Genomic DNA, 27,751 nt, shown 5'->3' with positions numbered 1-27,751 from the left:
CCAGAGGTGTTCGCAGAGGTGTCAGGGTTGAGGGCAGGCCATCCAGGGTTCCTAGGATATCGTGAATTCACCCCGCCCCAGGTGATTCTAACCTCCTGCAACCTCTCTTCTCCAGCCCTGACCAGTTTCGAGGTGGTGATTCAGTACGGCCTAGCCACACCCGAGGGCCTGGCTGTAGACTGGATTGCAGGCAACATCTACTGGGTGGAGAGTAACCTGGACCAGATTGAGGTGGCCAAGCTGGATGGGACCCTTCGGACCACGCTGCTGGCCGGTGACATTGAGCACCCAAGGGCGATTGCACTGGATCCCCGGGATGGGTGAGGACCCCGCCCAGCCCTATTCTGGCCTCGTGACCCCCCTGAAGCCCCGTTCAGCCGAGCCGGGCCAGGCATAGCTGCCTCCTCAATGCTATTCGCTCCCTCCGGCCTTCACCAAGGATCCTAGCACAGCCCCTTCCCCGGGCCTCGACCTTGGCCATCCTGACCCCCTCCCCGCTCCCCAGGATCTTGTTTTGGACGGACTGGGATGCCAGCCTGCCCCGCATCGAGGCAGCCTCCATGAGTGGGGCTGGGCGCCGCACCATCCACCGGGAGACGGGCTCTGGGGGCTGGCCCAACGGGCTCACCGTGGACTACCTGGAGAAGCGCATCCTCTGGATCGACGCCAGGTTGGCACCCGGCACCTCACCCAGGAGGCCTCCATCCTCCCCTCCTCCTTAGGGACAGGGTGGAGCCAAGGGTCCCAGGACCTGGCAGCCATGAGGGTGGTGAGAAGGCCCGGGGGAGCTGGAGCCAGAGCCACACGGCCAAGGGCCCAGGAAGAGGACTGAGTGAGGGGAGAGTCTGGGCTGGGGAAGAGGTGCAGATGGAAGAGGGTAGAGGCAGGGCTGCCCCCAGCACAGGAGTGCCCACCGAGGGCCGAAGTGCAACGCCATCCTCACTCACACATCTGTGTGCTCTCCTAGGGGTTCTGTCTGCCCAGGGAGAGGGGAGACTTTTTCTAGGTGGTGTCCCCAAAGGGGGTGCCTTTTTCTAGTCTTCACCACAGCCCTGTGTGCTAACAGCAGCCCTGGGGAGAAGCAAGCTGAAAGACCTGGGTCAGGGGAATTGGGGTCAGAGCTGGGATCCCAGACCTCGAGCCACGTGGTTCCTGCTCCACAGGGTGCCGTGGCCTGGGGCATGGAGGGTGGGAGCCCCAGGCCACGTGCCCCGAGGTCTGAGGTCCCCACCGGCTCCTCACTCTGCCCCGACCACGCTCTCAGGTCAGACGCCATTTACTCAGCCCGTTACGACGGCTCCGGTCACATGGAGGTGCTTCGGGGACACGAGTTCCTGTCGCACCCGTTTGCAGTGACACTATACGGTGGCGAGGTGTACTGGACGGACTGGCGGACAAACACGCTGGCCAAGGCCAACAAGTGGACCGGCCACAATGTCACCGTGGTACAGAGGACCAATACCCAGCCCTTCGACCTGCAGGTGTATCACCCCTCCCGGCAGCCCATGGGTAAGGGACCAGAAAGGAGCCAGCAGCCTCTGTAGAAGCTTCCAAGAGAGGAGGGGTCTGTGCTGGGGCGGCGGGGGTGAGCCAGCCTGCTGACAGAGGCGGGTCTGGCAGCAGCGATGCTGGGACAGGAAGGGGAGTGGAGAGGGTGTAGGCCAGGTGAGCAGGGCCAGTAGGGTCACTGGATGCTCTTGCTTTCCCCTGCCTTCCCAGCTCCCAACCCCTGTGAGGCCAATGGGGGCCGGGGCCCCTGCTCCCACCTGTGCCTCATCAACTACAACCGGACTGTTTCCTGCGCCTGCCCCCACCTCATGAAGCTCCACAAGGACAACACCACCTGCTATGGTAGGAGGCCGCCCCTCCAGAGCCGGGGTAAACCAAGGCTGAAGGGGAAAGGGTCAGGTACCCAAGCTCCAGGTTCTAAGTGAAGGTAAGCAGTCTCAGCTGGGAGGAGCCTGAATGGAGAGGCTCCAGAGACAACTGATGTAGGAAGAGGGTGGCACTCCGGCAGGAAGGTTATGCCCAACAGGGTCTCCCTGATAGCCAAGGGCCAGCAGCAAACAGAAGGAACCAGGAGAATCCGGGGGGATGGGAAGCGTGGAGGCAGGGGGCCGCCCTCAGTGACCCGCCCCTTGCCCACAGAGTTTAAGAAGTTCCTGCTGTACGCACGTCAGATGGAGATCCGGGGCGTGGACCTGGACGCCCCCTACTACAACTACATCATCTCCTTCACGGTGCCTGATATCGACAACGTCACGGTGCTGGACTACGACGCCCGAGAGCAGCGCGTTTACTGGTCCGACGTGCGGACCCAGGCCATCAAGCGGGCCTTCATCAACGGCACAGGCGTGGAGACGGTTGTCTCTGCAGGTTCTGTCCTGGCCCTGGAACCCCTACTGGGCATGGGTACCCCCGCAACCCCGCCCTCGCTCCCAACCCTGGTCCCAGCCCCACTCCCTGGTCCCCTTGGTCCTGATGTTCCTTCTCCAAATTCTTTTCCCTCTCTGTGCTCCAGTCCTGGTTTCATGATCCCTGTTCCCCCAGAAACCAGGCTGGCCCCTCCCCTCAAGCTTCCTGACCTGTGTCCTGAAAACACCCACTCACAACTCCCCACTGTGTCCCCAGACTTGCCAAATGCCCATGGGCTGGCTGTCGACTGGGTGTCCCGAAACCTGTTCTGGACAAGCTACGACACCAACAAGAAGCAGATCAACGTGGCCCGGCTGGACGGCTCCTTCAAGAATGCGGTGGTGCAGGGCTTGGAGCAGCCGCACGGCCTGGTTGTCCACCCGCTGCGTGGGTAGGTCCAGGGCCCAGGGTTGGGGAGCATGGGGTGTGGGGTGGGGGAAGAAGAGGACCCTGACTCTCCCCTCCTGGCACCCCCAGGAAGCTCTACTGGACAGACGGTGACAACATCAGCATGGCCAACATGGACGGCAGCAACCGCACCCTGCTCTTCAGTGGCCAGAGGGGCCCTGTGGGTACGAGCTTACCCTGCTGCCCTGCAGCCCTTCCTCCCCTAATTCCTCCACCAGGAGATGCTCTCAGGGTTCTCCCCAGTTGTCCCTCCATCTCCCCAAACTCCTGGCTTAGTACTTGTTCTCACCACCCTCCTCCCAAAACCACACACATACTCTGTACCTATCCCCAGACGTGAGGGGCCCAGCTGGGGCAGGCTCCTGGATCCCGGCCCTGGTGCCGTGCTCTCTGGCAGTGACACCCCCCCTCTTCCAGGCCTGGCTATCGACTTCCCTGAAAGCAAACTCTACTGGATCAGCTCCAAGAACCATACCATCAACCGCTGCAACCTGGACGGGAGTGGGCTAGAGGTCATCGACGCCATGCGGAACCAGCTGGGCAAGGCCACCGCCCTGGCCATCATGGGTGAGGGCCACTGGGTGGGAGCAGGGACCAGAGCAGAGCAGGTGGGCCGGACTGGCCAGGAGACAGGGCTGGCCTGGGGGCGGGGCCTTCTCCAGAGTCTCATCCCCTCCTGCCACCACAGGGGACAAGCTGTGGTGGGCAGATCAGGTGTCAGAGAAGATGGGCACGTGCAACAAGGCTGACGGCTCGGGGTCCGTGGTCCTGCGGAACAGCACCACCCTGGTGATGCACATGAAGGTCTACGATGAGAGCATCCAGCTGGGTGAGGTGGGGGGCAAGGGGCAGGGGCAGTGGGATGGGGGTCACAGAGGTTGGGGCTGTGGCCAGGAGGGACTGCAGGAACCCCCGGGCAAGCAAGCGAATGGGAATGAAAATGGGTTAGGCTCTGTTCACCACCCAAGGGGGCTCCTCTTTCACAAGGGCCAGGGTCCCTGCAGGACAGAAGACCTGAGAGCTGGGTTGGGTGTTGACCCCCACAAGGTCCAGGGTAAAGGGGTGTGAGCCTGACACCGCGGTCCTGAGGAGAGCCACTAACCCTTTCTCTCTGCCTCCCACCTGACCCCAGACCACGAGGGCACCAACCCCTGCAGCGTCAACAACGGCGACTGCTCCCAGCTCTGCCTGCCCACTTCGGAGTCCACCCGCTCCTGCATGTGCACAGCTGGCTACAGCCTCCGGAGTGGCCAGCAGGCCTGTGAGGGTCAGTGCCCCTGCCTCTGCTCCCCGCCTTGACCCTGGTCCCCAACCCAACCCGACCCTTCCTACTCTACCGCCCACCTTCCTCTTCTCACCTTGGGGACAAGACCAAGTTCATCATGTATTAAGTGTTCTCTGGGTTAGATGCTTAGTCAGCGCCCACTGTGCTGCTTGCCGTGGAGGAAGCCAGGGGGCAGAAGTCCCTGTCCCTGTGTTCTGCAGCCTTAACCAGAAGGGGGGGCCAACATGAAGTGGCTCTGACTTCAGTAGGATTTTGGAGAAATAGACGTTGGAGGGGGCGCCAGGGCCACTTCATGCAAGAGGTGTGTTGGCTGCTGGGTTTTATAGGGCACGTAGGATTTGAGTGTGTGGTTTGAAGAAGGGACGATGTGCAAGGCAAGGGGTCCAGAGCAATAGGAGGGTGTGTGCAGGGCCCTGAGGTGCCAACCCGCATGGCACAGGGTGTGGGGAGCCATGGGTGAGGCTGTGGTGTAGGCGGGGCTCCACGGGTTCTCAGCCAGGAGCACCTGGAAGGTGGTGTTTGGGGCAGATTAACCTGGCGGCAGAGAGCCGGCTGAGTGGGGGAGGGAGAAACCAAGGCAGTCAGACCAGTCAGGGGGCTGTTGGCCTGGGCTGGGGCTTAGCAGCTGGATTGAAGAGAAGGGGTGAAACTCAGAGACATTTCACAAGAACTTGCTGACTGATTTACAAGCCTGCCCCAGGACAGCATTTCCGGAAGTGCACTCCTGGGAACCTCCCTCTTTGATGTGATAGATGTTATAGAAAGAAACACTGGGTTGAACGAAGTTTAAGTGTTTTTCTGCTGCACAGTTTCTCAGAGCCTTGAATATGCTCATCTGCACAGAATTTTTCACGGGACGACTTTAGTGTTTGGGGTCTCCCCAAACTCACTCGACCATGAGTCCTTTTTTTCAGGGAGCCTGAGCAACCAGGACCCATTAGGGGATTCATTTGAGGACAGGCTGTGTGAGGGGATAAAGGCAAGGGAGGATTCTAGGGTGCATGGAGAGTGGCGCCTGGTAAGAAATGGGAAACTGGGAAGGAGACTGGCTCAGGAGCGAGGTGTCAGAGACAGGGGTGTGACACAGACCAGACGGATGAGGACAAAGAGGAAATTAAGGTGGAAACCTAGAGTTGGGACTCACCCAGTCCTATTGTCTTGTGTAAACCTCCCCATATTCTCCCTAACGCCTTTGGGGGTGCAGGGTTGTGTGGAGTGAAGAGGGACTGGAGGGCAGAGCGCAGAGAGAAAGCCAGGTCTCTGCTGCCCTCTAGTGGGCACTAAAGGTCTCACAGGTGGTTCCCCAGAGCTGCATGCTCCCTTGCTCACTCCCAGCCAGGTGACCTCCCTGCCCAGGCCCCAGGCTAGAGTATGTGTTCAGGGGGGAGGTGTGATGGCTGGGAGAAGGTATCAAAAGGGTTTGAGGGTGACAGAAGCCAAGCTTAAGGGGTGTCAGCAAAGCCCATGCCCAAAGTGTCCTTGTGTTGCAGGTGTGGGCTCCTTTCTCCTGTACTCTGTGCATGAGGGAATCCGGGGAATCCCCCTGGATCCCAATGACAAGTCAGACGCCCTGGTCCCAGTGTCGGGGACCTCCCTGGCTGTCGGCATCGACTTCCATGCTGGTGAGCCATTCGGTGGCAGGAGAGGGTGGGACATGACCTTCCCTTTGGGGTGGTGTGCTCTGGGGCTCCAGGGAGAGGCTGCCTGACCACAGCTGGAAGGGCCAACACTTACCACAGCTGCCCCTGCCCCTCTATCTCAGCTTCCAAGTCCCTGGTCCCCCCAGCTCTCAGTCACCTCTATCCTTACCCCCTTGTGATTTTGACCTCCCACCTTCCCCCTACCTTGTTGAGCGTCCCCATGTTGGCTCCTCCACCTCCAGAAAATGACACCATTTACTGGGTGGACATGGGCCTAAGTACCATCAGCCGGGCTAAGCGAGACCAGACGTGGCGTGAGGATGTGGTGACCAATGGCATTGGCCGCGTGGAGGGCATCGCAGTGGACTGGATCGCAGGTGAGATGCGGAAGGGCTGAGGGGCTGCAGGTGAGGCAGAGGACTGGGGAAGTGGGATCTCGGAAGGAAGGGTCTGAGAAGAAGGGGTGGGCAGGAACAGATGGGGAGAAACAGGGGTATCAGGGGGCTGGAGGGGACCAGGTACCTGCATCCCCACCCGACCCCTGAGCGCCCCCCCTTACTCCCTCCTCAGGCAACATCTACTGGACAGACCAGGGCTTTGACGTCATCGAGGTCGCCCGGCTCAATGGCTCTTTCCGCTACGTGGTCATCTCGCAGGGTCTGGACAAGCCCCGGGCGATCACTGTCCACCCGGAGAAGGGGTGAGGCGCTGGACAGGCTGACCTCTCCTGGCTCTGGTCTGGCCCGGTCCCTCTGGCCACAGGCCCCCTCTCCTCCATGTTCTGGGGACTGACCCTCCTCTTCCGCCTCCACCCCAGGTACTTGTTCTGGACTGAGTGGGGCCAGTATCCGCGTATCGAGCGGTCTCGCCTGGACGGCACTGAGCGAGTGGTGCTGGTTAACGTCAGCATCAGCTGGCCCAACGGCATTTCAGTGGACTATCAGGTTTGGATGCAGGCTTGGCCCTGGGGCCGATGGGATGGACCCCGTACTCTGGGGGGCAGCTCCCCTTACCCTGTGCCCTGCTCCCCGTTGAGTCTCGTGTGATGAGTCCATTGGTGGGTAGATACGGACCCAAGGAGTCATGGGGTCCTCTGGCCCAGCGCCCCACCCAGAGTAGGATCCCACCACCCCAGAAATGGCGGAGGGGGTCCCTCAGAAGCGGGCACTGGAAGAATGCCAAGAGGTCGGCAGATCAGCAGGTCAGGGAGCGGGAGGATGTGGAGGATGGAGGGGAAAGACGAGAGAGGCAGGAGTGAGTGGGCCCTGGGGACTGGCAGTGAAGCGGGTGCCTCCGGCCCTCAGGATGGGAAGCTATACTGGTGCGACGCCCGGACCGACAAGATCGAGCGGATCGACCTGGAGACGGGCGAGGACCGCGAGGTGGTTCTATCCAGCAACAACATGGACATGTTCTCGGTGTCCGTGTTTGAGGAGTTCATCTACTGGAGTGACAGGTGGGCCACTGTCCTGGCCTTCCCCTGGGCCGTCCGTTCCCTCCCCCCGGCCCCGGATGACATCCTGCTCGTGGCCCTTCCCTTCCCCCAGGACTCACGCCAACGGCTCCATCAAGCGCGGGAGCAAGGACAATGCCACAGACTCCGTGCCCCTGCGAACGGGCATCGGCGTCCAGCTCAAAGACATCAAAGTCTTCAACCGGGACCGACAGAAAGGTGAGGCTGGGGCTCCGGGCTGGGCAGGAGAGGCCGGAGGGCCCCACCTGGGAGCCCAGAGTGAGAAGGGCCGGGAGAGGAGTTAGACCCACAGGGCACCCTCTAGGGTCCCACGAGGCTGAGGAGTTGAGCTCAGGGGCCTGGAGGGTTGTCTGAACTGGGGATACTGAGGCAGAGCTGGGCGCCAACCAGAGTTTCCACCTCGGCTGAGATGACAGAGGCACCAAGGTGGCCCTGCCCTCTGTAACCTCTGCCTTCCCCGTTTTCCCCCACCCCCAGGCACCAATGTGTGCGCGGTGGCCAACGGCGGGTGCCAGCAGCTGTGCCTGTACCGGGGGGGCGGGCAGCGGGCCTGCGCCTGCGCCCACGGGATGCTGGCTGAAGATGGGGCGTCGTGCCGCGAGTACGCGGGCTACCTGCTCTACTCGGAGCGCACCATCCTCAAGAGCATCCACCTGTCGGATGAGCGCAACCTCAACGCGCCGGTGCAGCCCTTCGAGGACCCTGAGCACATGAAGAATGTCATCGCTCTGGCCTTCGACTACCGAGCAGGCACCTCCCCGGGCACCCCCAACCGCATCTTCTTCAGCGACATCCACTTTGGGAACATCCAGCAGATCAATGACGATGGCTCGGGCAGGACCACCATTGTGGAGAGTGAGCCCAGACTTCCGTTCTTCCCAGGAAGTGGAGGGGGAGTGCAGAGAGGGTCAGCACAGACTCAGGGTAGAGAAGCCGCAGACACCAGCCAGCCCACCCCTGCCCCGGATTGGAATCCCACCTGCCTCGGTGTCCCTGACATACGGCCAGTGAATCACACTGCACCCATTGTAGTTACTTGAAAGTCTCTCCTCAGTTGGAGTCAGAGTTGGCCCCCTCTGGTCATAGTTCTGCCCCCAGGCTACACAGAATAAGCCGAAGCTCTCCTCTGTGTGTCCGCTGCTCACAGAACAGGCTACAGAGGTGGGGTGGGTTCAACCCCAGACACAGGATTTCAGTCACTTGGGCAAGTTTTCTGTGCTCTCTCAGCCTCAGATTGCTCGCCAGTGCACAGAGAGAGGATGACCTGAGACGACAGGTGGGAGAGCTTAGCTCGGTGCAGGGCACATTGTGTGAGCTCCATGAAGGGTGGGGGGGTTAGAGCTGTCATCCTAGGACAGCCTTTCAGCTCTTTGAAAACTGCTGTTTTATTGCACTAGTTTTCTCTTCTCCGGGCTGGATGCTCCTAGGTCCTTTGACTCATTCATTTGTTCACGCATTCATCACTCCTGTCCGTAAAGACCTGCCAGGCGCGGAACTAGGAGCCGGGTATACAGTGGTGATAAAAACAGACCTGTCTTTCAACCTCCTTGGCCCTTTTCTGCCTCATAGAATCCAGTCCCCACATCTGTCTAAAAATGTAGTGTCCAAAGCTAAACTCGATACTCTGTAATCGTAGCTTGATCAGGAGAGGCTGGCAGAAGTGTCCCCTCTCTCCGGGCCATTGTTCGGGCTACAATACTTCTATTAATGCAGCCTTCTGGCAACCACATCGCCAGACAGCTTGAAGTCACTGAAACCCCTGAGTCTTTTTTCTCTTAACCTAAGTTCTGCTACGTCTCTTTCATCATGCACTTAGTTCTTAACCTGAGCCTAAGATGTCTACCAGACAATCCAGTTCAGGGTCTTTTTAAGTAGGAAGCTCCCCAGTACAGCCCACGTGGGAACTGATTTACTGAAATCCAGTTTGCGCCCAACTTGGTAGAACTCTAGCTCCAGGAAGTGTGACCACAGCATAAAGCCAAATCTATCCAGCCATGGGAAGACACAGAAAGAAGGGTTAGGGGGATGGACCATGGATCATTTGGGTGGGAAATAGGGGGTTGAAGAAAGGGCTGGGGGCACTGAGGGCCACACCCACACACGCTCCCCAGCTCCCACACTTCCCGTCCAGCCCCACCTACACCGAGGGAGAGGGTGCCCCAGGCCATCCCCTTAGCATGGGGATTCCCAGGCTGCCCCTTTGCTCTGCTCTCTGGCCGTGTCCTGACCCATCGCTGCTCCTGTCTCCTCGCAGATGTGGGCTCCGTGGAAGGCCTGGCCTATCACCGTGGCTGGGATACTCTCTACTGGACAAGCTACACGACATCCACCATCACCCGCCACACGGTGGACCAGACCCGCCCGGGGGCCTTCGAGCGTGAGACGGTCATCACCATGTCTGGAGACGACCACCCAAGGGCTTTTGTGCTGGATGAGTGCCAGAAGTGAGCTGCGGGCCCAGGGCATGGGGACAGTGGGCCACAGGGTGGCAGGAACTGCCCCCAGGCAGACCAGGAAAGGGGATGCAGGAGCAGGGGAGGCTGGCTCTAACCTGAGCTCAGCCACTTCCTTGCTGTGTGACCTTAGACCAGCTGCGTGACCTCTCTGAGCTTTGGTTTCCTCATCTGTAATATGAGGACAATAACATTTCAGGTGCCTCATCAAGGGGAGGATGAGAGGGCTGTGGAGGACCCTCTGGCTTGGTGATTAATTGATTCATTCATCAGAGAGCCATGTTCAAGGCACACAGTAGGTCCTCTGTCTTTCTGGGTCTCCAAGCTTCAAGCAAAGATTGTTCACTGAACACCTGTTGTGTGGAAGCCTTGAGCTGGGCCCATTCAAGCCACCTAGCTGGGGAGAGAAATCACTGGTGGGAAACTGCTGACGGCACAGGGCTGGATGCGATGACCGAGAGGCAGCAGGAGGGCGGTGGGTTGGCACAGGGCCTGGAATTGCAAAGGCCAGGGAAGGGCAGCCCGAATGAGAGCTTTGAGCAAGAGCCGGAGGAAGGAGGGCTCCAGGCAGGGAAAGACTGCAAGGGGCCTCAACCACGCCCAGCCCAGTTGAGGTTCTGGGGCTGGGGGTGCGGGGTGGTGCCGGGGGGTTGGTGGGGGACAGGCTTGAGGAAGCCCAGGAGGCTGGGCTAAGGTTGCAAAGGGAGAATTTGGGAGGAAACCCCCCGGCGTGGTACACACCCCCAGCCTCCAGCCATTCTGCTCTCCTGCAGGGGCAGCCCCCGGCCCCATCACGTGGGCCTCTAGTGAGCCCCCAGCCTCACCTTAGGACTGCTGGCCCACATTCTAGCAAAACTTTTTTCCCCTGGATTTAGCAGCGCTTGGAATGTTTTCTTAAAGCTTTACTAGGAAACTAAGGAACAAACAAAACCCAAAAGCAGCTACTTAGAAACAGTGAGTGCACCAAACCTAGATTCCTTACCCTGATGTAACTCACGCCCAGCCCAAAGCCGGCCTGCCTGGCACCGCCAACCAGCTCGAGGGTCCTTCCTGCCTCAGTCCTGTCCTGCACGTACACAGCTCATGACGGAGATCCCGTCTGCCCCGCCGTGACCCTCGGCGACTTCACCTGCCTGGGGCTGGCCCCCCCGGGCCCATCCCTCGTGAGCCTGGAGCCTCCACGGAGGGGCCATGCTCTGGGCCCCCCGGCCTGCCTCTCACGTTTGATTCAGAGCCCACTAATTTCCTTTGCTCTGAGCTCAGGGGATTCAGTCCTTCACTCAGCAAATGGTTTTTGAGAACCAGCAATGTGCTGAGGATCCGATGGGGAGCAGGGTTGTGTCAGCCCTTTGTCGGCATATTTGATTCTTGCCCTCATAAGGCTGCAGGGAGCTCCATGAGTGGGTGACGAGTACCTGACCCAGGCTGGAAGTCAGGGAACGTGTTCTCAAGGGGGCAATGCATGAGCCAGGTCTGCAAGACGACAGAGTGAACTGAAGCCGGGCAGGGCACAGGAGAAAGAGCTGAACTGTCTGATAGAGGCCCTCCCTTGGCCAGAAGGAGCGAGTGCTTTGGAGGAACGGGAGGGAGCCGGTGTGGAGGGGGCAGCGGCCTCCCCCAGCCCGGTTAGAAAGTCACCGCAACCCTGGGTGCTGACTGCCTGCCCCTCAGGAAAGCCTCTCCTCCCCACCATTCCCCACGGCCCTTTCCCGGGGAGTGGTTTGACCAAACTTGGAATCCACAGTGACAGCACGGATCGTTCTGCCACATGTAGCAGTTTATCGTGATAGCAGGAAAGCCGCTTCCCAGCACGGAGCGTGCTGTACCTGAGGGTGTGGGTGTCCCTGATGGGAAGGAAGATGACTCTAGCAGCCGCCTTGGGACACCCATTTTCTCTTGTGGAGGCCAGAGGGAGATGCCTCCATCTGTGCCCATCCTGATTCCAAGAACCACCAGAACCCTGCCCGTCCCCCTGATGAGGCCTTGAAAGCCAGAGCCTTATCCTCATGGGCTCAGGAGCAGCCAGCATCTCCCGAATGGGAGGGAAGCATCCTTTTCCTACCTGAGCACAGTGGCAGGATGGAGAGACGGGGGAGGGGGAGTGTTCAAAAGAGTGAGACCTGGAGAGGTTTGAGGAGATAAGTCCAGCAGCTCTGCAAGACAGCTCTGTAGCCAGAACAGCAGAAGGACAAGGGACACAGGGGCCCGGGGGTTGGGAGGCAGAGGGCAGGTCCTGTGAGGGAACTGAAAAGCGGATCCGGCTTTGGTGTAGCTCAATGCTTCTCAAAGTCCAGGGTGCATGAGGGTGACCTGGGGAGCTCTGGGAAGTCTGGTTTCCTGGCCTCACCCTACCCTAACTGCACGTGAATCTCCAGGACAAAGACCCAGGAATCGCCATCCAATGCAGGTGGTCTGAGGACCACACTGTCACACCCATGTAGTGCTTGACCAGCCCGGAGGTCTTCCACACCCATCTCTGGGGCCTCACCACCACCCCCACCCGAGAAGCACGGCATGGCTGGCCGTTCCCACCACCTCCTTCACTGAAAGGAAGCTGAGGCTCAGAGGGGCCAAGAGGGATGTTTAGGTCAGAGCTAGTAAGGGGCAAAGCTGGGGCTCAGATCCCAAATATGCAAAGGCCTTAAATTATGGAGAAGGTGATTCTTGGGAACTTGATGGTAGAATCCATGCATCCCCAGGACCTAGGACACACTAGACACTCAGCGGTTTCCTGGATGCCAGGAGAAGAGAGAAATGAAGGGGAAAATAATAGAAAATCCTCACATAGAACACACAGCTGTCATTTAATCCTCAAACCACTCTATGGGGCAGGTAGTAGTATTAGTCCTATTTCATAGAGTGGGAAACTGAGGCACACAGGGGTTAAGTAACTTGCTAAGGTTCCTAGCTGGTCAGTGCTGGAGCCAGGATTGGAACCCCAGAGGCTGACTCGGCTACGCTGTCTCAGTAAATGCAGGTGGCCATTTCACAGACACTGAGAAACATTTGTGCACGTGCACATACACACACACACACACACACACACACCCCACACACACATGCAGGCTGTCTGTGTGGCAACCCTTCCCAGGCACCGGGGCTGTGTTGGCCTTGGTGGCTCTGAGGTTGCCTGTGCTGCAACCTCAGGTGTCTAGTTGACACCCTGGCCGACCCCTGGGTCTGGCTGTCTGCACGCCCGGGCCTGGTCCCTCCACGGCGGACTCCCTGGCTTTGAGTCCTGATCTCCACGGCCCTCTCTTCCACCAGCCTGATGTTCTGGACCAATTGGAACGAGCAGCACCCCAGCATCATGCGGGCAGCCCTGTCAGGAGCCAATGTCCTGACTCTCATCGAGAAGGACATCCGCACCCCCAATGGCCTGGCCATCGACCACCGGGCCGAGAAGCTCTACTTCTCCGACGCCACCCTAGACAAGATCGAGCGGTGCGAGTATGACGGCTCCCATCGTTATGTGAGTCTCCGGGGCAGGCGGGACGGGCGGCACGAGGGGGCTGACATTGGGGTACTGCCGGTCAGCCAGGGAGGAGACTGCCCAGGCTGAAAGCAGGAGAAAGGGAGGCCACCTGGCACGGTGGGAAGAGCCAGGAGGACAGTGAGGAGTCCCAGTCAGGCCCTGACCTTGCCACTTAGCCATCCTCAGCCTTCCAGGCTTGGTTTCCTCAGCAGTTAAATGAGGAAGGTGATCACAGGTCTCTGCAGATCCTGCCCCTTCCGTGACTGTGTCTAAGGAGCCGGGCCCCTGGTCCCAGGAGCCAGCTGCAGGGGGTGGAGGTAGGGGCGAGAGTGATACCTTTGACGGGCTGATGCTGTCTCCCCAGGTGATCCTGAAGTCAGAGCCCGTCCACCCCTTCGGGTTGGCTGTGTATGGGGAGCACATCTTCTGGACCGACTGGGTGCGGCGGGCCGTGCAGCGGGCCAACAAGTACGTGGGCAGTGACATGAAGCTGCTGCGCGTGGACATCCCCCAGCAGCCCATGGGCATCATCGCCGTGGCCAATGATACCAACAGCTGTGAGTGGGGCCGCTGCCACCAGCCTTGCTCTCCTGCCCACCGTGCCAGCATGTACACACACACACACACACACGCACACACACAACTGGTCTAATTCACATCTTTGGACACCCCCAGCACACGCTCTAGCCATTCCTCCCACTCAGAACCATACCTACCCACCAGAACCTGATCTCACACCCATCCCAGGCACTGCCTACTCCACCCTCTGTGTGCACGTGCACAGACACGGTCCCACACTGGCTTGACGACCAAGGGTCCCCCACACAGATGTACAGCTGTGCCGGCCTCTCACACACTCCTCACACGTGCCCCAGGGCGCGAACCACGACACGCACGACCTTAGGCTTGACTCTCCCCAGAGTACGGCTCAGAGCCCCAGTCACCCCACCTAAGAGCACACACATCCTCAACCTCAGGCTCACCCAAACGCTCCCACCCGGCCTTCCCACGGCAGCCCCCGCCCCAGCCGTGAGCCACCGTGTCACAGGCGGTGCCAGGAAGCTCGTCGAAGCTGTTGGGGGTGGGGGGGCGTTCTGCGTGTGCACAGCAGAGGACGCGCTTAGCCCACTGTCCTCCATCCCTGCCTCAGGCGAACTCTCCCCTTGTCGCATCAACAACGGGGGCTGCCAGGACCTGTGTCTGCTCACTCACCAAGGCCATGTCAACTGCTCCTGCCGAGGGGGCCGCATCCTCCAGGACGACCTCAGCTGCCAGGGTGAGAGGGGGAGGAGGGAGGAGGGCACTGACGGGGGAGCCCTGGGCGTAGACGGGGACCGTCTCCTCCCAGACTCTCCAACAGCCCAGCCCCGCAAAGCCTTTCATCAAGGTGCGACAGGATGGCCTCAGTTCCTGGGGGGAGAGGCGTATGGGCACTCAGAGCCCCGAGGCCCTGCCTCAGGAAGCTCCTCCACCTTCCTCCCCAGCCGTGAATTCCTCGTGCCGAGCTCAAGATGAGTTCGAGTGTGCCAACGGCGAGTGCATCAACTTCAGCCTGACGTGCGACGGCGTCTCCCACTGCAAGGACAAGTCTGATGAGAAGCCGTCCTACTGCAGTAAGGAGCCTCCTCCAGCCCCAGAGCCCCCGCCCGCGCCCCCAGGCCCCCACCTCCTGAGTCACCAGCCTCAGCCCCCAGCAGGGTGCGGCATGGGAGTGAGAGGAGCAAAAGCCGCCCCCCGCAACCCCGACCCGAGGAGTCTAGCCCCGTGCCGGGCCCGTAGCAAAGCCTCAAGTCTGTCAAGGGAGCAAACGCAGGACGTCTCATCAGAGGCAGCCCCTCCCCTGTAGCTGCTGCTGACTGTGGCCTGCTCCCCGCTCCGCAGACACACGCCGCTGCAAGAAGACTTTCCGCCAGTGCAACAATGGGCGCTGTGTGTCCAACATGCTGTGGTGCAACGGAGCAGACGACTGTGGGGACGGTTCTGATGAGGTTCCCTGCAACAGTGAGTGGGACCCGTGCCGGGCCTCGGACCGCCCCCAACCCTGCCCCACCCTCTCCCTTGCTGGTCTTTGGTCCCCAGGCCCCAAGGAGTCTGGTTCAGGGCACTATATGATGGGGCTGGACAGGCACTTTGGGCCGGGAGCTCTGGCCTGGGCCTGCCTGGCCCCCCAGGGAGGACCCCGCCTGATGGCACCGGGTGGGTGCTGTTCTAGAGACGGCCTGCGGCGTGGGCGAATTCCGCTGCCGGGACGGCACCTGCATTGGGAACTCCAGTCGCTGCAACCAGTTTGTGGACTGTGAGGATGCCTCGGACGAGATGAACTGCAGTGAGTGATGCCCCTTTCCTGGGTGCCTCCTCGGGTGCCCTGCCCTCCTGCCCGGGCTCCTCTCTGCCTTCCCTCTGGCCCACGTGGCAGCCTCAGTCCCCTCCCAGTCTGCCCCGGGCCTGGGCTCCCTGAGACTCAGGGAGGGGACAGGGAGTGGAAAGTGTGGGCAAAGCACCACCCACCCCCCCAACCCCCCCGAACGACACGGTTCAATTTTCTAAAACGCTTGAAGGCGCCGTATGGGCCAACAGCTCTAAGGGAGGGTGTTTGGAGGGAACCTGGTGTCACCCCTCATCCTCGCCTTCGCCAGGCGCCACCGACTGCAGCAGCTACTTCCGCCTGGGGGTGAAGGGCGTGCGCTTCCAGCCCTGTGAGCGGACCTCCCTCTGCTACGCGCCCAGCTGGGTGTGCGATGGCGCGAACGACTGCGGGGACTACAGCGACGAGCGCGACTGCCCAGGTCGGGCCAGTGGGCAGGTGTGTGGTGGGCAGCGGACCCCCGAGGTGGCTGTGCCTTCATGCCTCCCTCGCCCCCAGGTGTGAAGCGCCCCAGATGCCCCCTGAACTACTTCGCCTGCCCCAGTGGGCGCTGCATCCCCATGAGTTGGACGTGTGACAAGGAGGACGACTGTGAACACGGCGAGGATGAGACCCACTGCAGTGAGTGACCGCAAGCACCCGCTCGCCTGAGCTAGGCACCCAGAGGACCTGTGGGGTTGGGGCTTCGCCTTAGCCACTGAGACCCTGTCCAGGCCCCGCCTCTTGGTTCCCTTGCAGGAAATGCCCTCCTTTGAGAAGGGCACCCCGGGCTTCACCCCATGCCCCCAACCCAGACCCTCAGGCTCTGAGACGGGGGCCGTCTCTCCAGCCCCTGCTGAGCCCCACACAGAGGGTGCCGTGGGTGTCTCTCCCATCCGTCCTCTGGCATCTATCTGCCCAGCTGGGTGACCCGCCATCCCTCCCCCATCTAACTGTGGCTTCTGACTGCCCCAGACAAGTTCTGCTCAGAGGCCCAGTTTGAGTGCCAGAACCATCGCTGCATCTCCAAGCAGTGGCTGTGTGACGGCAGCGATGACTGCGGGGACGGCTCGGACGAGGCCGCTCACTGTGGTGAGAGGGGCCTGGGGTCTGGCTGGGGAGGTGGCCCCGGGAAGGGCAGAGCCCCCCACGCACCCCACCCGGGGACAGCACAGCAGTGGGGACGTCACCCCAGCTGCCTGGCCCTGCTCCTCCCGCTCCTGCGTCTCTCAGTGGCTCCCTGTTCCCTCCACAGAAGGCAAGACATGCGGCCCCAACTCCTTCTCCTGCCCGGGCACCCACGTGTGCGTCCCCGAGCGCTGGCTCTGTGACGGTGACAAGGACTGTGCTGACGGCGCTGACGAGAGCGTCACAGCCGGCTGCTGTGAGTGGTGGGGCCACGGTCTCACTTTGCAGAAGGGGAGACCGAGGTCGAGGGGAGGAAGTGATTCCGCAGGGGTCACTCAGGTGGTCAGTGGCAGAGCCCTGTCTACAGCCCAGGTGTCCAGACGCCCCGTCCAGCGCTCTGCCCATTCTACCACTCAGACCACAGGAAGGTCGGGGGGTGACAGTCAGCAGTCGGTCGGGCGGGGGCTGAGGGGCCGTGTCCGCCTTTGTCCGCAGTGTACAACAGCACCTGTGAGGACCGCGAGTTCATGTGTCAGAACCGCCAGTGCATCCCCAAGCACTTCATGTGTGACCACGACCGGGACTGCGCCGACGGCTCTGACGAGTCCCCCGAGTGTGGTGAGCCCGGGGCCGCGGTGGGAGGGGGCCCCGCCCTCCATGCACAGGCCGCCAGCCTCACCTGCCCCCTCCCACCGCAGAGTACCCGACCTGCGGCCCCAACGAGTTCCGCTGCGCCAACGGGCGCTGCCTGAGCTCCCGCCAGTGGGAGTGCGATGGTGAAAATGACTGCCACGACCAGAGCGACGAGGCCCCCAAGAACCCGCACTGCACCAGCCCAGGTGGGCCCCACGCGTGGCTTCCTCCCCACTCTCGGCCCCTGGCCCCGTCGCCCAGACCGCCCAGGGCCCGGCTGACCCGCCACCTCCGTCCCCCCAGAGCACAAGTGCAACGCCTCCTCGCAGTTCCTGTGCAGCAGCGGGCGCTGCGTGGCCGAGGCGCTGCTTTGCAACGGTCAGGACGACTGCGGCGATGGCTCGGACGAGCGCGGCTGCCACGTCAACGAGTGTCTCAGCCGCAAGCTCAGCGGCTGCAGCCAGGACTGCGAGGACCTCAAGATCGGCTTCAAGGTGTGCTGTGCCCCGGGTGGGAGCCTCCACGCTCCCGAGCTGGGGCTCCTTTCTCCATCCCTCATTCATTCATTCATTCATTCATCCATCCAACAAGGGCTAACTCAGCTCCTGTTCTGCCAGGCAGTGTTCTAGGCACTGGGGACCCAGCATTGAGCAGAACAGAAATCTCTGCTTAGTTGGTTCTGCATCTGTTTGGAAGGTAGAGCCAGCAGGCTTTGCTGGCAGATGAGTTCAGGGGCACGAGAGAAGGAGGGGCATGCAGATGTCAAGCAGGCACCAGATGCGCAGGTCTGCAGTTCAAGGGAGAGGCCAGAAAGGAGAGAGAGGCTGGGAGCTATCACCATAGAGACGGCATTTAAGTCACGAGTCTGGAAAAGATCCCGAAGGGGGCGAGTGTAGATGAGGAAGAGGGAGGTCTGAGGCCTGAGCCCTGTGCTCAGCCACGCTGGGGGCCGTGAGGTGAGGGGGGAGCAGCAGAGGAGCCTGAGCAGGGGCAGCCTTGGGGGCGGGAGAGCAGCGAAGCGAAGAAAGTGCTGGAGGAAGAGGTGATGGGCTCTGTCAGATGAGGCTCGCGGGTCACGTAAGAGGAGGCCTGAGCCTCGACCTCGGGACGCAGAGTCGTGGCGGTCACTGGGGACTCACGCCAGTGGTTTGGGTGGGGGTGAGAGCCCGACGGCTGGCGTGGGCCAGCTCAGTGCCTGTGTGCTGCCTGCTTCCCTTGGTGAGGCTGGGCTTCCCCGTCACAGCCAGCCACCCAGGGTGGAGGGGGCTTCTGACCCTCGGTCTCGAGGTGAGAGGCCTGCAGTTCCTGGGGCGGCCCAGACCCCTGCCCGTGCCCACCCCAGGCTCCTTGTGCCCGCAGTGCCGCTGCCGCCCTGGCTTCCGCCTGAAGGACGACGGCCGGACGTGCGCTGACGTGGACGAGTGCAGCACCACCTTCCCCTGCAGCCAGCGCTGCATCAACACCCACGGCAGCTACAAGTGTCTGTGCGTGGAGGGCTACGCCCCCCGTGGCGGCGACCCCCATAGCTGCAAAGCTGTGACTGGTGAGACGGGGGCTTAGAGGGTGTGCCGTGGGCCCTGGCAGGCAGCCAGGGGCTGTGGCGGGCGGGCTGGAGCAGCAGGGCTGAAGGCAGGCTAGGGACCGGGGGTGCTAGAATGTGCCCCAGCCAGCAGCTGAGCCGGCCTCCTCTGCCTCCAGACGAGGAGCCGTTTCTGATCTTCGCCAACCGGTACTACCTGCGCAAGCTCAACCTGGATGGCTCCAACTACACACTGCTTAAGCAGGTGCCAGACCCGCCCTCCTCACCCCACTGCCTCCCCAGACCCACAGCTACGTCCCTCACCCAGTACAGCCCCTTGTTCTCCACACTCGGGCCCATGGCCATCCCCCCACTGACTTCTCCCGCCATCCACGTCCTGACTCTTCGGTTGCTCACCCCCCAAACCAAGGGCCTAAACAACGCTGTCGCCTTGGACTTTGACTACCGAGAGCAGATGATTTACTGGACAGACGTAACAACCCAGGGCAGCATGATCCGAAGGATGCACCTTAACGGGAGCAATGTACAGGTGAGGCCGGGGGCAGAGAGTCAGCCCGTGTCCCTGCCCAGAGGGCCCTCTCTGTTTCAAGGCCATCTCCCCTTCTTCTCACCCACCCCACTGAATTATTCCTTTTCCCCACTCCACACTGAGTCACCGCAGGACTCTGCTTGTCCTTACTCCTCTCTCCCCTAAGCCCAGCGAGTGAGGTGTAGGAGATTCCTGTCTCTCTTTCCCTAATTAGCAGTAAGTTCCCCTTCTGTCTGACCGCCCTTAAACCTGTGCTCCCGGGCACTGTGGGGTTTGGGTTGTGGTCTTTCTCATCCAGAGACCCCTTTCCTCGAACCTGGGCTGACACCATGCCCGGGGCTGGGCCTTTTCCATCCACTGTGCTCCTAGAGCGGCTGAGAGTCCTGCCCCAACTCACCCAGGGCCCTTCCTCCCTGTCCCTGCCCGCAGGTGCTGCACAGGACGGGCCTCAGCAACCCCGATGGGCTGGCTGTGGATTGGGTCGGCGGCAACCTATACTGGTGTGACAAAGGCCGGGACACCATCGAAGTGTCCAAGCTCAACGGGGCCTATCGCACGGTGTTGGTCAGCTCTGGCCTCCGTGAGCCCAGGGCTCTGGTGGTGGACGTGCAGAATGGGTACGTGGGTGAGGAGGGTTGGGGGAGCCTCTGAAAGCAGCTGGTACACTCGGGCGTCCAGGCCCAGCCTCCCTGCAGGCTCCTGGTGGGACCAGTTGCTGGATCTCTCAGGGCTCACTGCTCACCCACCTGACAGGTACCTGTACTGGACAGACTGGGGGGACCACTCACTGATCGGCCGGATCGGCATGGATGGGTCTGGCCGCAGTGTCATCGTGGACACCAAGATCACGTGGCCCAACGGCCTGACACTGGACTACGTCACCGAGCGCATCTACTGGGCCGACGCCCGTGAGGACTACATTGAGTTTGCCAGCCTGGATGGCTCCAATCGTCACGTCGGTCAGTGTGCCAGTGAGGCTGCCCAGGCACAGCAGACCTAGTGGGGATGGGGGTTCTGAAGCTACAGGGGATCAGGCCTTTGGGGCAAGAGTAGGCTTAAAAGCCAGGGGGCATGGTCTGAGGACAGCACCCATCAGGGGTCTGGGGGTTCAGAGCACCCCAGGGTATGCTCCCTGGATCCGCCCAGGCCTGAGGCCACCACCAGCTCCCTCAGGAAGGAGAGAGAGAGGCACCTTGCCATGCACAGTTTCAGATGACAGGCCCCGAGGAAGGTGGGAGCAGGACTGGGGCTGGCGTACCCAGGACGCCCCCACTCCCTCACAGGGAACCGTAGAGTGTATTTGGGCAGGAACCTGCTGTCAGGCAGGCCAGGAGTTGCGTTTCAGCTCTGCCACTTACCAGCTGTGCGGCCAGGGGCTAGAGTGGGGCTAGTGCCCACCTCACAGGGTTGCTGTGGGGTTAAGGGCCCAGTAGGGAAGGCACCCAGTACTACTCGGTGCTGACCAGCCGCCCGGCCTGTCCCCCGGCCCCCTGCCGCCCTCAGTGCTGAGCCAGGACATACCACACATCTTCGCCCTGACCCTGTTCGAGGACTACGTCTACTGGACCGACTGGGAGACAAAGTCCATCAACAGAGCCCACAAGACCACGGGCACCAACAAGACGCTCCTCATCAGCACACTGCACCGGCCCATGGACCTGCACGTCTTCCATGCCCTGCGCCAGCCCGACGGTAAGCGGCCGAGGACTGAGAGCCGACCCCCGATGAGCCAGGCACGAGGGGCCCCTGAGGTGGGATGGGGCCCCACCGTCTCAGCAGGGGTTCCAGCCCACCCCTTCCCCAGCACTGACCAAGCAGTGCCTGCAGACACCAGGAGATTCGGAGGCCTATAGACAGGCTGTGCTCTGGCTCTCAGGAGCTACAGCCCAGCTGGGGTCCAGCCCTAGTCTTGTAGCAGCAAGGCCCTGAGGCCATCCAGTAGAGCAGGTCTGGGTGGAGACCACCAAGGCCAGACCCCAAAGGCAGGCAGGCCGGAGCTGAGGGGGAGAGCACAGGGGAGGCAGCCTGCGGGGTTCGGGTCCAGCCTGATCCTGGGACCTCAGGAGAGTCCTCTCCTATCTCTGGCTTCAGCTCCCTCCTGAAAGAGCAGGGTCTGGACCCATCCCACCTCTGCCCAGGATAGATGGGCCAGGCAGCCTTTGAAAGACCAGAAAACGTGTTACCAGTGAGCGCTGCCCTCGCCCTGCCAGAGGCCGGCGGCCCAGGGAGCAGTGGTCCGTAAACTGGGCCAGTCCGCCACCCTCTAACCACGTTTCCTCCGGCAGTGCCCAACCACCCCTGCAAGGTCAACAATGGCGGCTGCAGCAACCTGTGCCTGCTGTCCCCCGGGGGCGGCCACAAGTGTGCCTGTCCCACCAACTTCTACCTGGGCGGCGACGGGCGCAACTGTGTGTCCAACTGCACGGCCAGCCAGGTGAGGCTGTTCCCCGGACCCCGCTCCCCATGCCTCGTTCCCCGATCTCCCACACTACTACCCGCACTCCTCCTGGGACCCCAGCACCCGCCCTACTGTCCTCACACATCTGGTTTTCCCACGCTAACACCCCCGCATTTCTTGCCTACCTCTTGTCTCCCCACAGCAATACTTTTACACCCGTCACCTCACACAAACACCCCACCCCCTAACCCTGACCCCCCCCGCCGACCTCCACACAGATGCCCCCTCGCCTGGCCTTCCTGCGCTCACCACACCCCAACCTCCCATCCAGCTCAACCTCCCCCCGAGATACCTGACCCCCCTGCTTCTTTGAGACATCCCGGCCCCTCGAAAGAAAACCTCCTGAGTTCCCCAGACCCCCACCAACCCCTCTCGCCCCCACCTGCCCTCCAGTTTGTGTGCAAGAACGACAAGTGCATCCCCTTCTGGTGGAAGTGTGACACAGAGGACGACTGCGGGGACCACTCGGACGAGCCCCCGGACTGTCGTGAGTGCCTGGGCGGGGTGGCAAGAGGGTCCTGCGTCAGGGCCGCCCGACTCCCGACGCCCCGAGTGGCCCACCCCCCAGCTCTGCTGACGCTGAGCCTCCCCTCCCGGCAGCCGAGTTCAAGTGCCGCCCAGGACAGTTCCAGTGCTCGACAGGCATCTGCACGAACCCTGCCTTCATCTGTGACGGGGACAACGACTGCCAGGACAACAGTGACGAGGCCAACTGCGGTAAAGCGCTGCCCTCCCGCCCCGCCTTGTCCTCCCCGGGATTTGGGGGTTTGGTAACTGCGCTCCCAGGGCAAGGAGGCTCAGCCCACAGCGGCCACCTCTCCAGGCTGGACTCCTGCTGCTCCAGCCCTGGGCCTGCGCTCTCCCCCCTGAGGGAGTGGGACCCCCGCCCTTCCCGAGTCCTGCATCCACCGTTAGTGACCCTCCCCTCCTCCCACCCCCACAGACATCCACGTCTGCTTGCCCAGTCAGTTCAAGTGCACCAACACCAACCGCTGTATTCCCGGCATCTTCCGCTGCAATGGGCAGGACAACTGCGGAGACGGGGAGGATGAGAGGGACTGCCGTGAGTGCCCCGGGCGGTGGCAGGGAGGGGGGTGGTGGAAAACGGGCACGGAAACACGATTCACATTGAAATCTAGCCCCCGCTTCTTCTAGGGGTCATGCTGCTCTCAAGTAATGTTACTAGATGAGCAACATAAATTATATGGGGTGTGACTTGGTTTGCTTGTAAAATCATCATGCACATCGTAGAGATGTGCAGATCCAGAAGACAAAATCACCAAAATTGAAGATAATTTTCCTTCCTCCCAAGAAATTGCTTGCAGGGCCAGGACAAGGCCAGGGCTTGGAAGAGGGAGAAGATGGGGATCTTGAACTGTGGTGGGGAGGCGGAATGGGCAGGTCCTGATTCTCTCCCCAACCCCGCAGCCGAGGTGACCTGTGCCCCCAACCAGTTCCAGTGCTCCATCACCAAGCGCTGCATCCCCCGAGTCTGGGTCTGTGACCGGGACAACGACTGTGTGGACGGCAGTGACGAGCCCGCCAACTGCAGTGAGTCTCCTGGAGCCCACCCTCCCTCCACAGTGTCTGCTGCTCCCACCACCCCCACGTGTGACCCCCCTCGATGGCCGCTCCCACCCAGACCACACCCTCACAGTGCATTCCTGAAAGGAGCCTCCCCCTCATCACTGGGCCACCCCCTTGCAGCCCAGATGACCTGTGGAGTGGATGAATTCCGCTGCAAGGACTCGGGCCGCTGTATCCCGGCGCGCTGGAAGTGTGATGGAGAGGACGACTGCGGGGATGGCTCGGATGAGCCCAAAGAAGAGTGTGGTGAGCTTCCCCAGCCCTGCTCCAGGGGAAGGCACCTGACAGGGTGGGCTGGGGCTGCCTGCCGCCTGGGTCCCCATATGGCCTGTGCCCACCACCTCCTGTCTAATTCCCGTCCCCACTCCCGCCAGCACCTCATCAGCACACACCTGCCCACCCTATGGGATCTGTCGATCCCCTCCCCAAAGCAGCTCCCTCCACTCTTGTCCCTCCTGCCCCAGAAGTTCCCATAGACTCCACATCTCAGAACACAGCCTGGACTCCCACTGCTGACCTTTGTCAGGCTGGAATGCCCACTCTCCCGCTCCTGGCCATCCTGACCACACCTTCCGGGACCCTGACGTCTGCCCCCCACTCTGTCCCTGACTGCCCCTCAATCTTGCTTCTTCTAGATGAGCGTACCTGTGAGCCCTACCAGTTCCGCTGCAAGAACAACCGCTGTGTGCCGGGCCGCTGGCAGTGCGATTACGACAATGACTGTGGCGACAACTCCGACGAGGAGAGCTGCAGTATGTCCCCTACCCCGTCCCACCCGGCCCAGCAGGTGTCCTCCCCCAGGAGACCTCCCCGCTCAGTACCCCTGCCCCTACTGCCACCAGGCTGCACTAGAGCAGGTGGCTGCTTCCCAGGGCTGGGGGTCAGGAGCTCCCTCCCGCCTCACCCCCACCCCCACCCCGCTCCATGTTGTGTATTTGAGTTTGTGCCATTTCACCTCATCTCATGTTTCTCTCCATTTTCACACTGTCCTCTTGGGGTTGCAGAGGTAGGTGTCTCTGATGTGCCCGTGCTCCTACCACGTCCCCTGCTGCTGCCCCAGAGCCCACCTGTCCCCGTGCTGTGCCAGCCCATCATCCTTTACTGACCTCTCCCTAAACCCTGGTGCTTGTCTTAGTGGTCTTGTCCCTCCCTTCCCCTCCCCACACACAGTCTGTCCTGAGGGCAGGGCCAGGGACCCGTGCCCTCTCTCATGTGTCTGCCCCAGAGGGGCAAGTGTGAGTGCCCTCTGGGCCCGACCAGTCCCATGAGGGCAGCCAGTTGGCTTGCCTGGGATTAGTTGAGCATCTTGGTGATTATGCCAGTCAACTGTGGCCTTCAGGGACACAGGGATGGGTGATATTGCTCTGCAAGGGCTGGAGATGCTCTCAAGGGCTGAGTCCCTATGCCCACCCTCCTGGGGCCTGTCTCTCCCCTGTCCTTCCCAGCCCCTCGGCCCTGCTCTGAGAGTGAGTTCTCCTGTGCCAATGGCCGCTGCATCGCTGGGCGCTGGAAATGTGATGGGGATCATGACTGTGCAGATGGCTCAGACGAGGTGGGCAGGGAGACCAGAAGGAGGGAGGGATGGCCTTAGAAGAGTCAGGGCAGGCCTGCAGGGGTGCCCAGGTCTGACCAGGATGCTGCTCCTGCGCCCACAGAAAGACTGCACCCCCCGCTGTGACATGGACCAGTTCCAGTGCAAGAGTGGCCACTGCATCCCCCTGCGCTGGCGCTGTGATGCAGATGCTGACTGCATGGACGGCAGTGACGAGGAAGCCTGCGGCACTGGCGGTGAGCCCCTCCAGCTCGGCTCCCCAGCCCTCCCACCCTACCCCCACCCCGCAATAGCACTTAATCCAAGAGTCAGTTGGGTTGAAATCCAGCAGAAACCTGTGGGCTGTGTCCACCCAGGCCCCATCCCACAAGTTCCAACACAGCAGTCAGCTGCTCTGAGAAGTAAAGTCCCTGCTCACTTTCCTTTCCTGGGGCAGTGAGGCAGCACCTGCCACTGGCCTGGGCTCAACAGCCCAGAGGCGGTAGTGGGCAGGCCGGGTGCGAGAAGGTTGGCGCTTGGAGCAGTGAGGGCAGATATCCTAGCTCTGCGCTGGTGGGCTGAGGACAGGGATTGGACCCTAGGTCTCCTAACTCCCAGCTGAGTGTACCTGCCATTGAACTACAGTAGGCCCCGGAGCCCTGCCACACCACCAGAGAAAGAGGGCTCTCTGGACCCCTCTGGACACTTTCCCAAAAATGCCTCTTCTCCCCTAAATACCAGAGGAGGCAGTTCTGCCCAGCTTACCCAGCTGGTAGAAAATTAGGAAACTCGGGTTCCATCTGGTGGTACCACCACTTTCCCCGTGTTCCCTCTAGGTCTCTGCCCCTGGAGGGAGGGGTCTGGGCAAGACCCAGCCGCCAGCAGCCTGGGGCTCAGGGCTCATTCTTTACTCTTTGCTCCCCCTGACGCCCAGTGCGGACCTGCCCCCTGGACGAGTTCCAGTGCAACAACACCCTGTGCAAGCCGCTAGCATGGAAGTGCGACGGCGAGGACGACTGCGGGGACAACTCAGACGAGAACCCAGAGGAGTGCGGTGAGGCTCCAGGGTCGGGGCGGGGCTTCGGAAGGGGCGGGGCTCCCGGCGTGGGCGGGGCTTCTGTCGGGGCAGGGGCGGGGTTCTGACGCACCCTGGTGGCCCTCGGCCCGCCCCCGAGGCTGATTCTGACTTGTCTCCTCTCCCTGCTGCAGCCAGGTTCGTGTGCCCTCCAAACCGGCCCTTCCGTTGCAAGAACGACCGCGTCTGCCTGTGGATCGGGCGCCAGTGCGACGGCACGGACAACTGCGGGGATGGGACTGATGAGGAGGACTGTGGTGAGCAGGGGGCCAGTAAGGGGGAGCCTGGGGCGCCTAGAGTGGGGGTGCTGCACAGGCAGTGGGGCTGGGCCAAGTGGGCTCATCGTCCGGTGAGCCGATTCACCAGGAGAGGGGAGGATCCAGAAGAGGGGAGGATCCACTGCCGGGAGCCTGGGGGCCCTGTCTTGGAGGGAAAGAAGCCCCTGAGGAAGGTATTGAGGTGGAGACTGAGAATCTGGATGTTTAACCAGCCTCCCCTGAAGCTTGACAGCCAGGCTTGGGACCCCCTCTACCCGTGACTGACTGAGGGTTCCAGTGGGAAGAGGGGGCAGGGTGGTAAATACCCCGGACCTCAAGCCCCGCCCTCCCCCAGAGCCGCCCACGGCCCAGACCCCCCACTGCAAAGACAAGAAGGAGTTTCTATGCCGGAACCAGCACTGCCTTTCCTCCTCGTTGCGCTGCAACATGTTCGATGACTGTGGGGATGGCTCTGATGAGGAGGGCTGCAGCATCGGTGAGACCCGGCGTGCTGGGGCGGGGTTTGGCCGGGAGGGGTGGAGAGCCGAAGCCCAGGCCTAGACTCTCTGTCTTCGCAGACCCCAAGCTGACCAGCTGCGCCGCCAACGCCAGCATCTGCGGGGATGAGGCACGCTGCGTGCGCACCGAGAAAGCCGCGTACTGTGCCTGCCGCTCTGGCTTCCACACGGTGCCAGGCCAGCCTGGATGCCAGGGTAGGAAGGTGGGGCCCAGCGGGTCGGGCAGAAGCCCCAGCCGCAAGACTTTCCATAACCCTCCTGTGTAACCCCCAGACATCAACGAATGCCTGCGCTTCGGCACCTGCTCACAGCTCTGCAACAACACCAAGGGCGGCCACCTGTGCAGCTGCGCGCGCAACTTCATGAAGACGCACAACACCTGCAAGGCGGAAGGTAGGAGCTGGGAGAGGACGGAGAGAGGGGGCGGGGCTTACAACGCCAGGATAAGAAAGGGGACCTGGAACGCTGTGTTTTCCTCCAAGCACCCTTGCCCAAGCTTGGAATTCCAGACCCGCAGTACAGCTTTCTGCACTCAGTTCTGGCAGCCCTGCAGGGGCCAGAGGTACTGGGGCTGAGGAAGTTTGGGGGGAGAGCACGCAGGCGCGCATCACCATACTTACAGAGCCAAGTGTACCCTACCTGCATATTCCCATTATGCTTTTTTCAGGTTTATTGAGGTATAATTGACAAAATTGTAAGATATTTAATGTGTGCAAGGTGATGATTTGATGTACATACGCCTTGTGAAAGGATTCCCCCCATCGAGTTAACACATCTATCAGTTCACGTATTTACTTTTTTTTTTTTTTTTTGGTGAGAACATGTAAGTTCTACTCCCACATATGCTTCGACGCACACCTGCACCTTCCTCATGCCTGTATACAAACACACCCCACATCCATGTATGCACACCCAGGCATACACACACACTGTGCACACACAACCCCGCCACACGTGCCCAAGTGCACTCAGATGCCCATGCACACCTGCCCCCCTCCATG

The 27,751-nt window shown here is 61.4% G+C and overlaps 1 protein-coding gene across 2 annotated transcripts in view; it reads left to right on the top strand.

Annotated features, from left to right (window-relative positions):
• LRP1 (LDL receptor related protein 1) overlaps positions 1 to 27,751 on the top strand; it is a 79,620-nt gene that overhangs the window by 45,312 nt on the left and 6,557 nt on the right. For both annotated transcript variants that reach the window (XM_057557335.1, XM_028165745.2), the window contains 51 exons: positions 116 to 320; positions 506 to 670; positions 1,265 to 1,509; positions 1,720 to 1,851; positions 2,149 to 2,376; positions 2,632 to 2,806; positions 2,893 to 2,987; positions 3,241 to 3,390; positions 3,512 to 3,652; positions 3,956 to 4,090; positions 5,599 to 5,730; positions 5,991 to 6,125; positions 6,319 to 6,448; positions 6,566 to 6,692; positions 7,053 to 7,204; positions 7,296 to 7,420; positions 7,700 to 8,077; positions 9,477 to 9,666; positions 12,943 to 13,147; positions 13,515 to 13,707; positions 14,301 to 14,426; positions 14,635 to 14,763; positions 15,032 to 15,151; positions 15,363 to 15,476; positions 15,787 to 15,936; positions 16,014 to 16,136; positions 16,470 to 16,586; positions 16,750 to 16,878; positions 17,118 to 17,240; positions 17,321 to 17,461; positions 17,559 to 17,749; positions 18,615 to 18,798; positions 18,954 to 19,039; positions 19,205 to 19,324; positions 19,754 to 19,941; positions 20,078 to 20,283; positions 20,828 to 21,016; positions 21,610 to 21,758; positions 22,176 to 22,269; positions 22,383 to 22,499; positions 22,726 to 22,845; positions 23,211 to 23,333; positions 23,490 to 23,615; positions 24,005 to 24,121; positions 24,815 to 24,921; positions 25,025 to 25,157; positions 25,835 to 25,954; positions 26,110 to 26,232; positions 26,588 to 26,728; positions 26,811 to 26,945; positions 27,024 to 27,143. In XM_057557335.1, the coding sequence (XP_057413318.1) occupies positions 116 to 320; positions 506 to 670; positions 1,265 to 1,509; positions 1,720 to 1,851; positions 2,149 to 2,376; positions 2,632 to 2,806; positions 2,893 to 2,987; positions 3,241 to 3,390; positions 3,512 to 3,652; positions 3,956 to 4,090; positions 5,599 to 5,730; positions 5,991 to 6,125; positions 6,319 to 6,448; positions 6,566 to 6,692; positions 7,053 to 7,204; positions 7,296 to 7,420; positions 7,700 to 8,077; positions 9,477 to 9,666; positions 12,943 to 13,147; positions 13,515 to 13,707; positions 14,301 to 14,426; positions 14,635 to 14,763; positions 15,032 to 15,151; positions 15,363 to 15,476; positions 15,787 to 15,936; positions 16,014 to 16,136; positions 16,470 to 16,586; positions 16,750 to 16,878; positions 17,118 to 17,240; positions 17,321 to 17,461; positions 17,559 to 17,749; positions 18,615 to 18,798; positions 18,954 to 19,039; positions 19,205 to 19,324; positions 19,754 to 19,941; positions 20,078 to 20,283; positions 20,828 to 21,016; positions 21,610 to 21,758; positions 22,176 to 22,269; positions 22,383 to 22,499; positions 22,726 to 22,845; positions 23,211 to 23,333; positions 23,490 to 23,615; positions 24,005 to 24,121; positions 24,815 to 24,921; positions 25,025 to 25,157; positions 25,835 to 25,954; positions 26,110 to 26,232; positions 26,588 to 26,728; positions 26,811 to 26,945; positions 27,024 to 27,143 (7,599 nt within the window). The remainder of the gene's footprint in view (positions 1 to 115; positions 321 to 505; positions 671 to 1,264; positions 1,510 to 1,719; positions 1,852 to 2,148; positions 2,377 to 2,631; positions 2,807 to 2,892; positions 2,988 to 3,240; positions 3,391 to 3,511; positions 3,653 to 3,955; positions 4,091 to 5,598; positions 5,731 to 5,990; positions 6,126 to 6,318; positions 6,449 to 6,565; positions 6,693 to 7,052; positions 7,205 to 7,295; positions 7,421 to 7,699; positions 8,078 to 9,476; positions 9,667 to 12,942; positions 13,148 to 13,514; positions 13,708 to 14,300; positions 14,427 to 14,634; positions 14,764 to 15,031; positions 15,152 to 15,362; positions 15,477 to 15,786; positions 15,937 to 16,013; positions 16,137 to 16,469; positions 16,587 to 16,749; positions 16,879 to 17,117; positions 17,241 to 17,320; positions 17,462 to 17,558; positions 17,750 to 18,614; positions 18,799 to 18,953; positions 19,040 to 19,204; positions 19,325 to 19,753; positions 19,942 to 20,077; positions 20,284 to 20,827; positions 21,017 to 21,609; positions 21,759 to 22,175; positions 22,270 to 22,382; positions 22,500 to 22,725; positions 22,846 to 23,210; positions 23,334 to 23,489; positions 23,616 to 24,004; positions 24,122 to 24,814; positions 24,922 to 25,024; positions 25,158 to 25,834; positions 25,955 to 26,109; positions 26,233 to 26,587; positions 26,729 to 26,810; positions 26,946 to 27,023; positions 27,144 to 27,751) is intronic.

This window comes from Balaenoptera acutorostrata, chromosome 11, assembly GCF_949987535.1.
Source record: "Balaenoptera acutorostrata chromosome 11, mBalAcu1.1, whole genome shotgun sequence".
Taxonomy (NCBI): Eukaryota; Metazoa; Chordata; class Mammalia; order Artiodactyla; family Balaenopteridae; genus Balaenoptera; species Balaenoptera acutorostrata.
The sequence above is the reverse complement of the archived record's forward strand: the minus strand, read 5'-3'. Positions and strand labels throughout refer to the sequence as shown.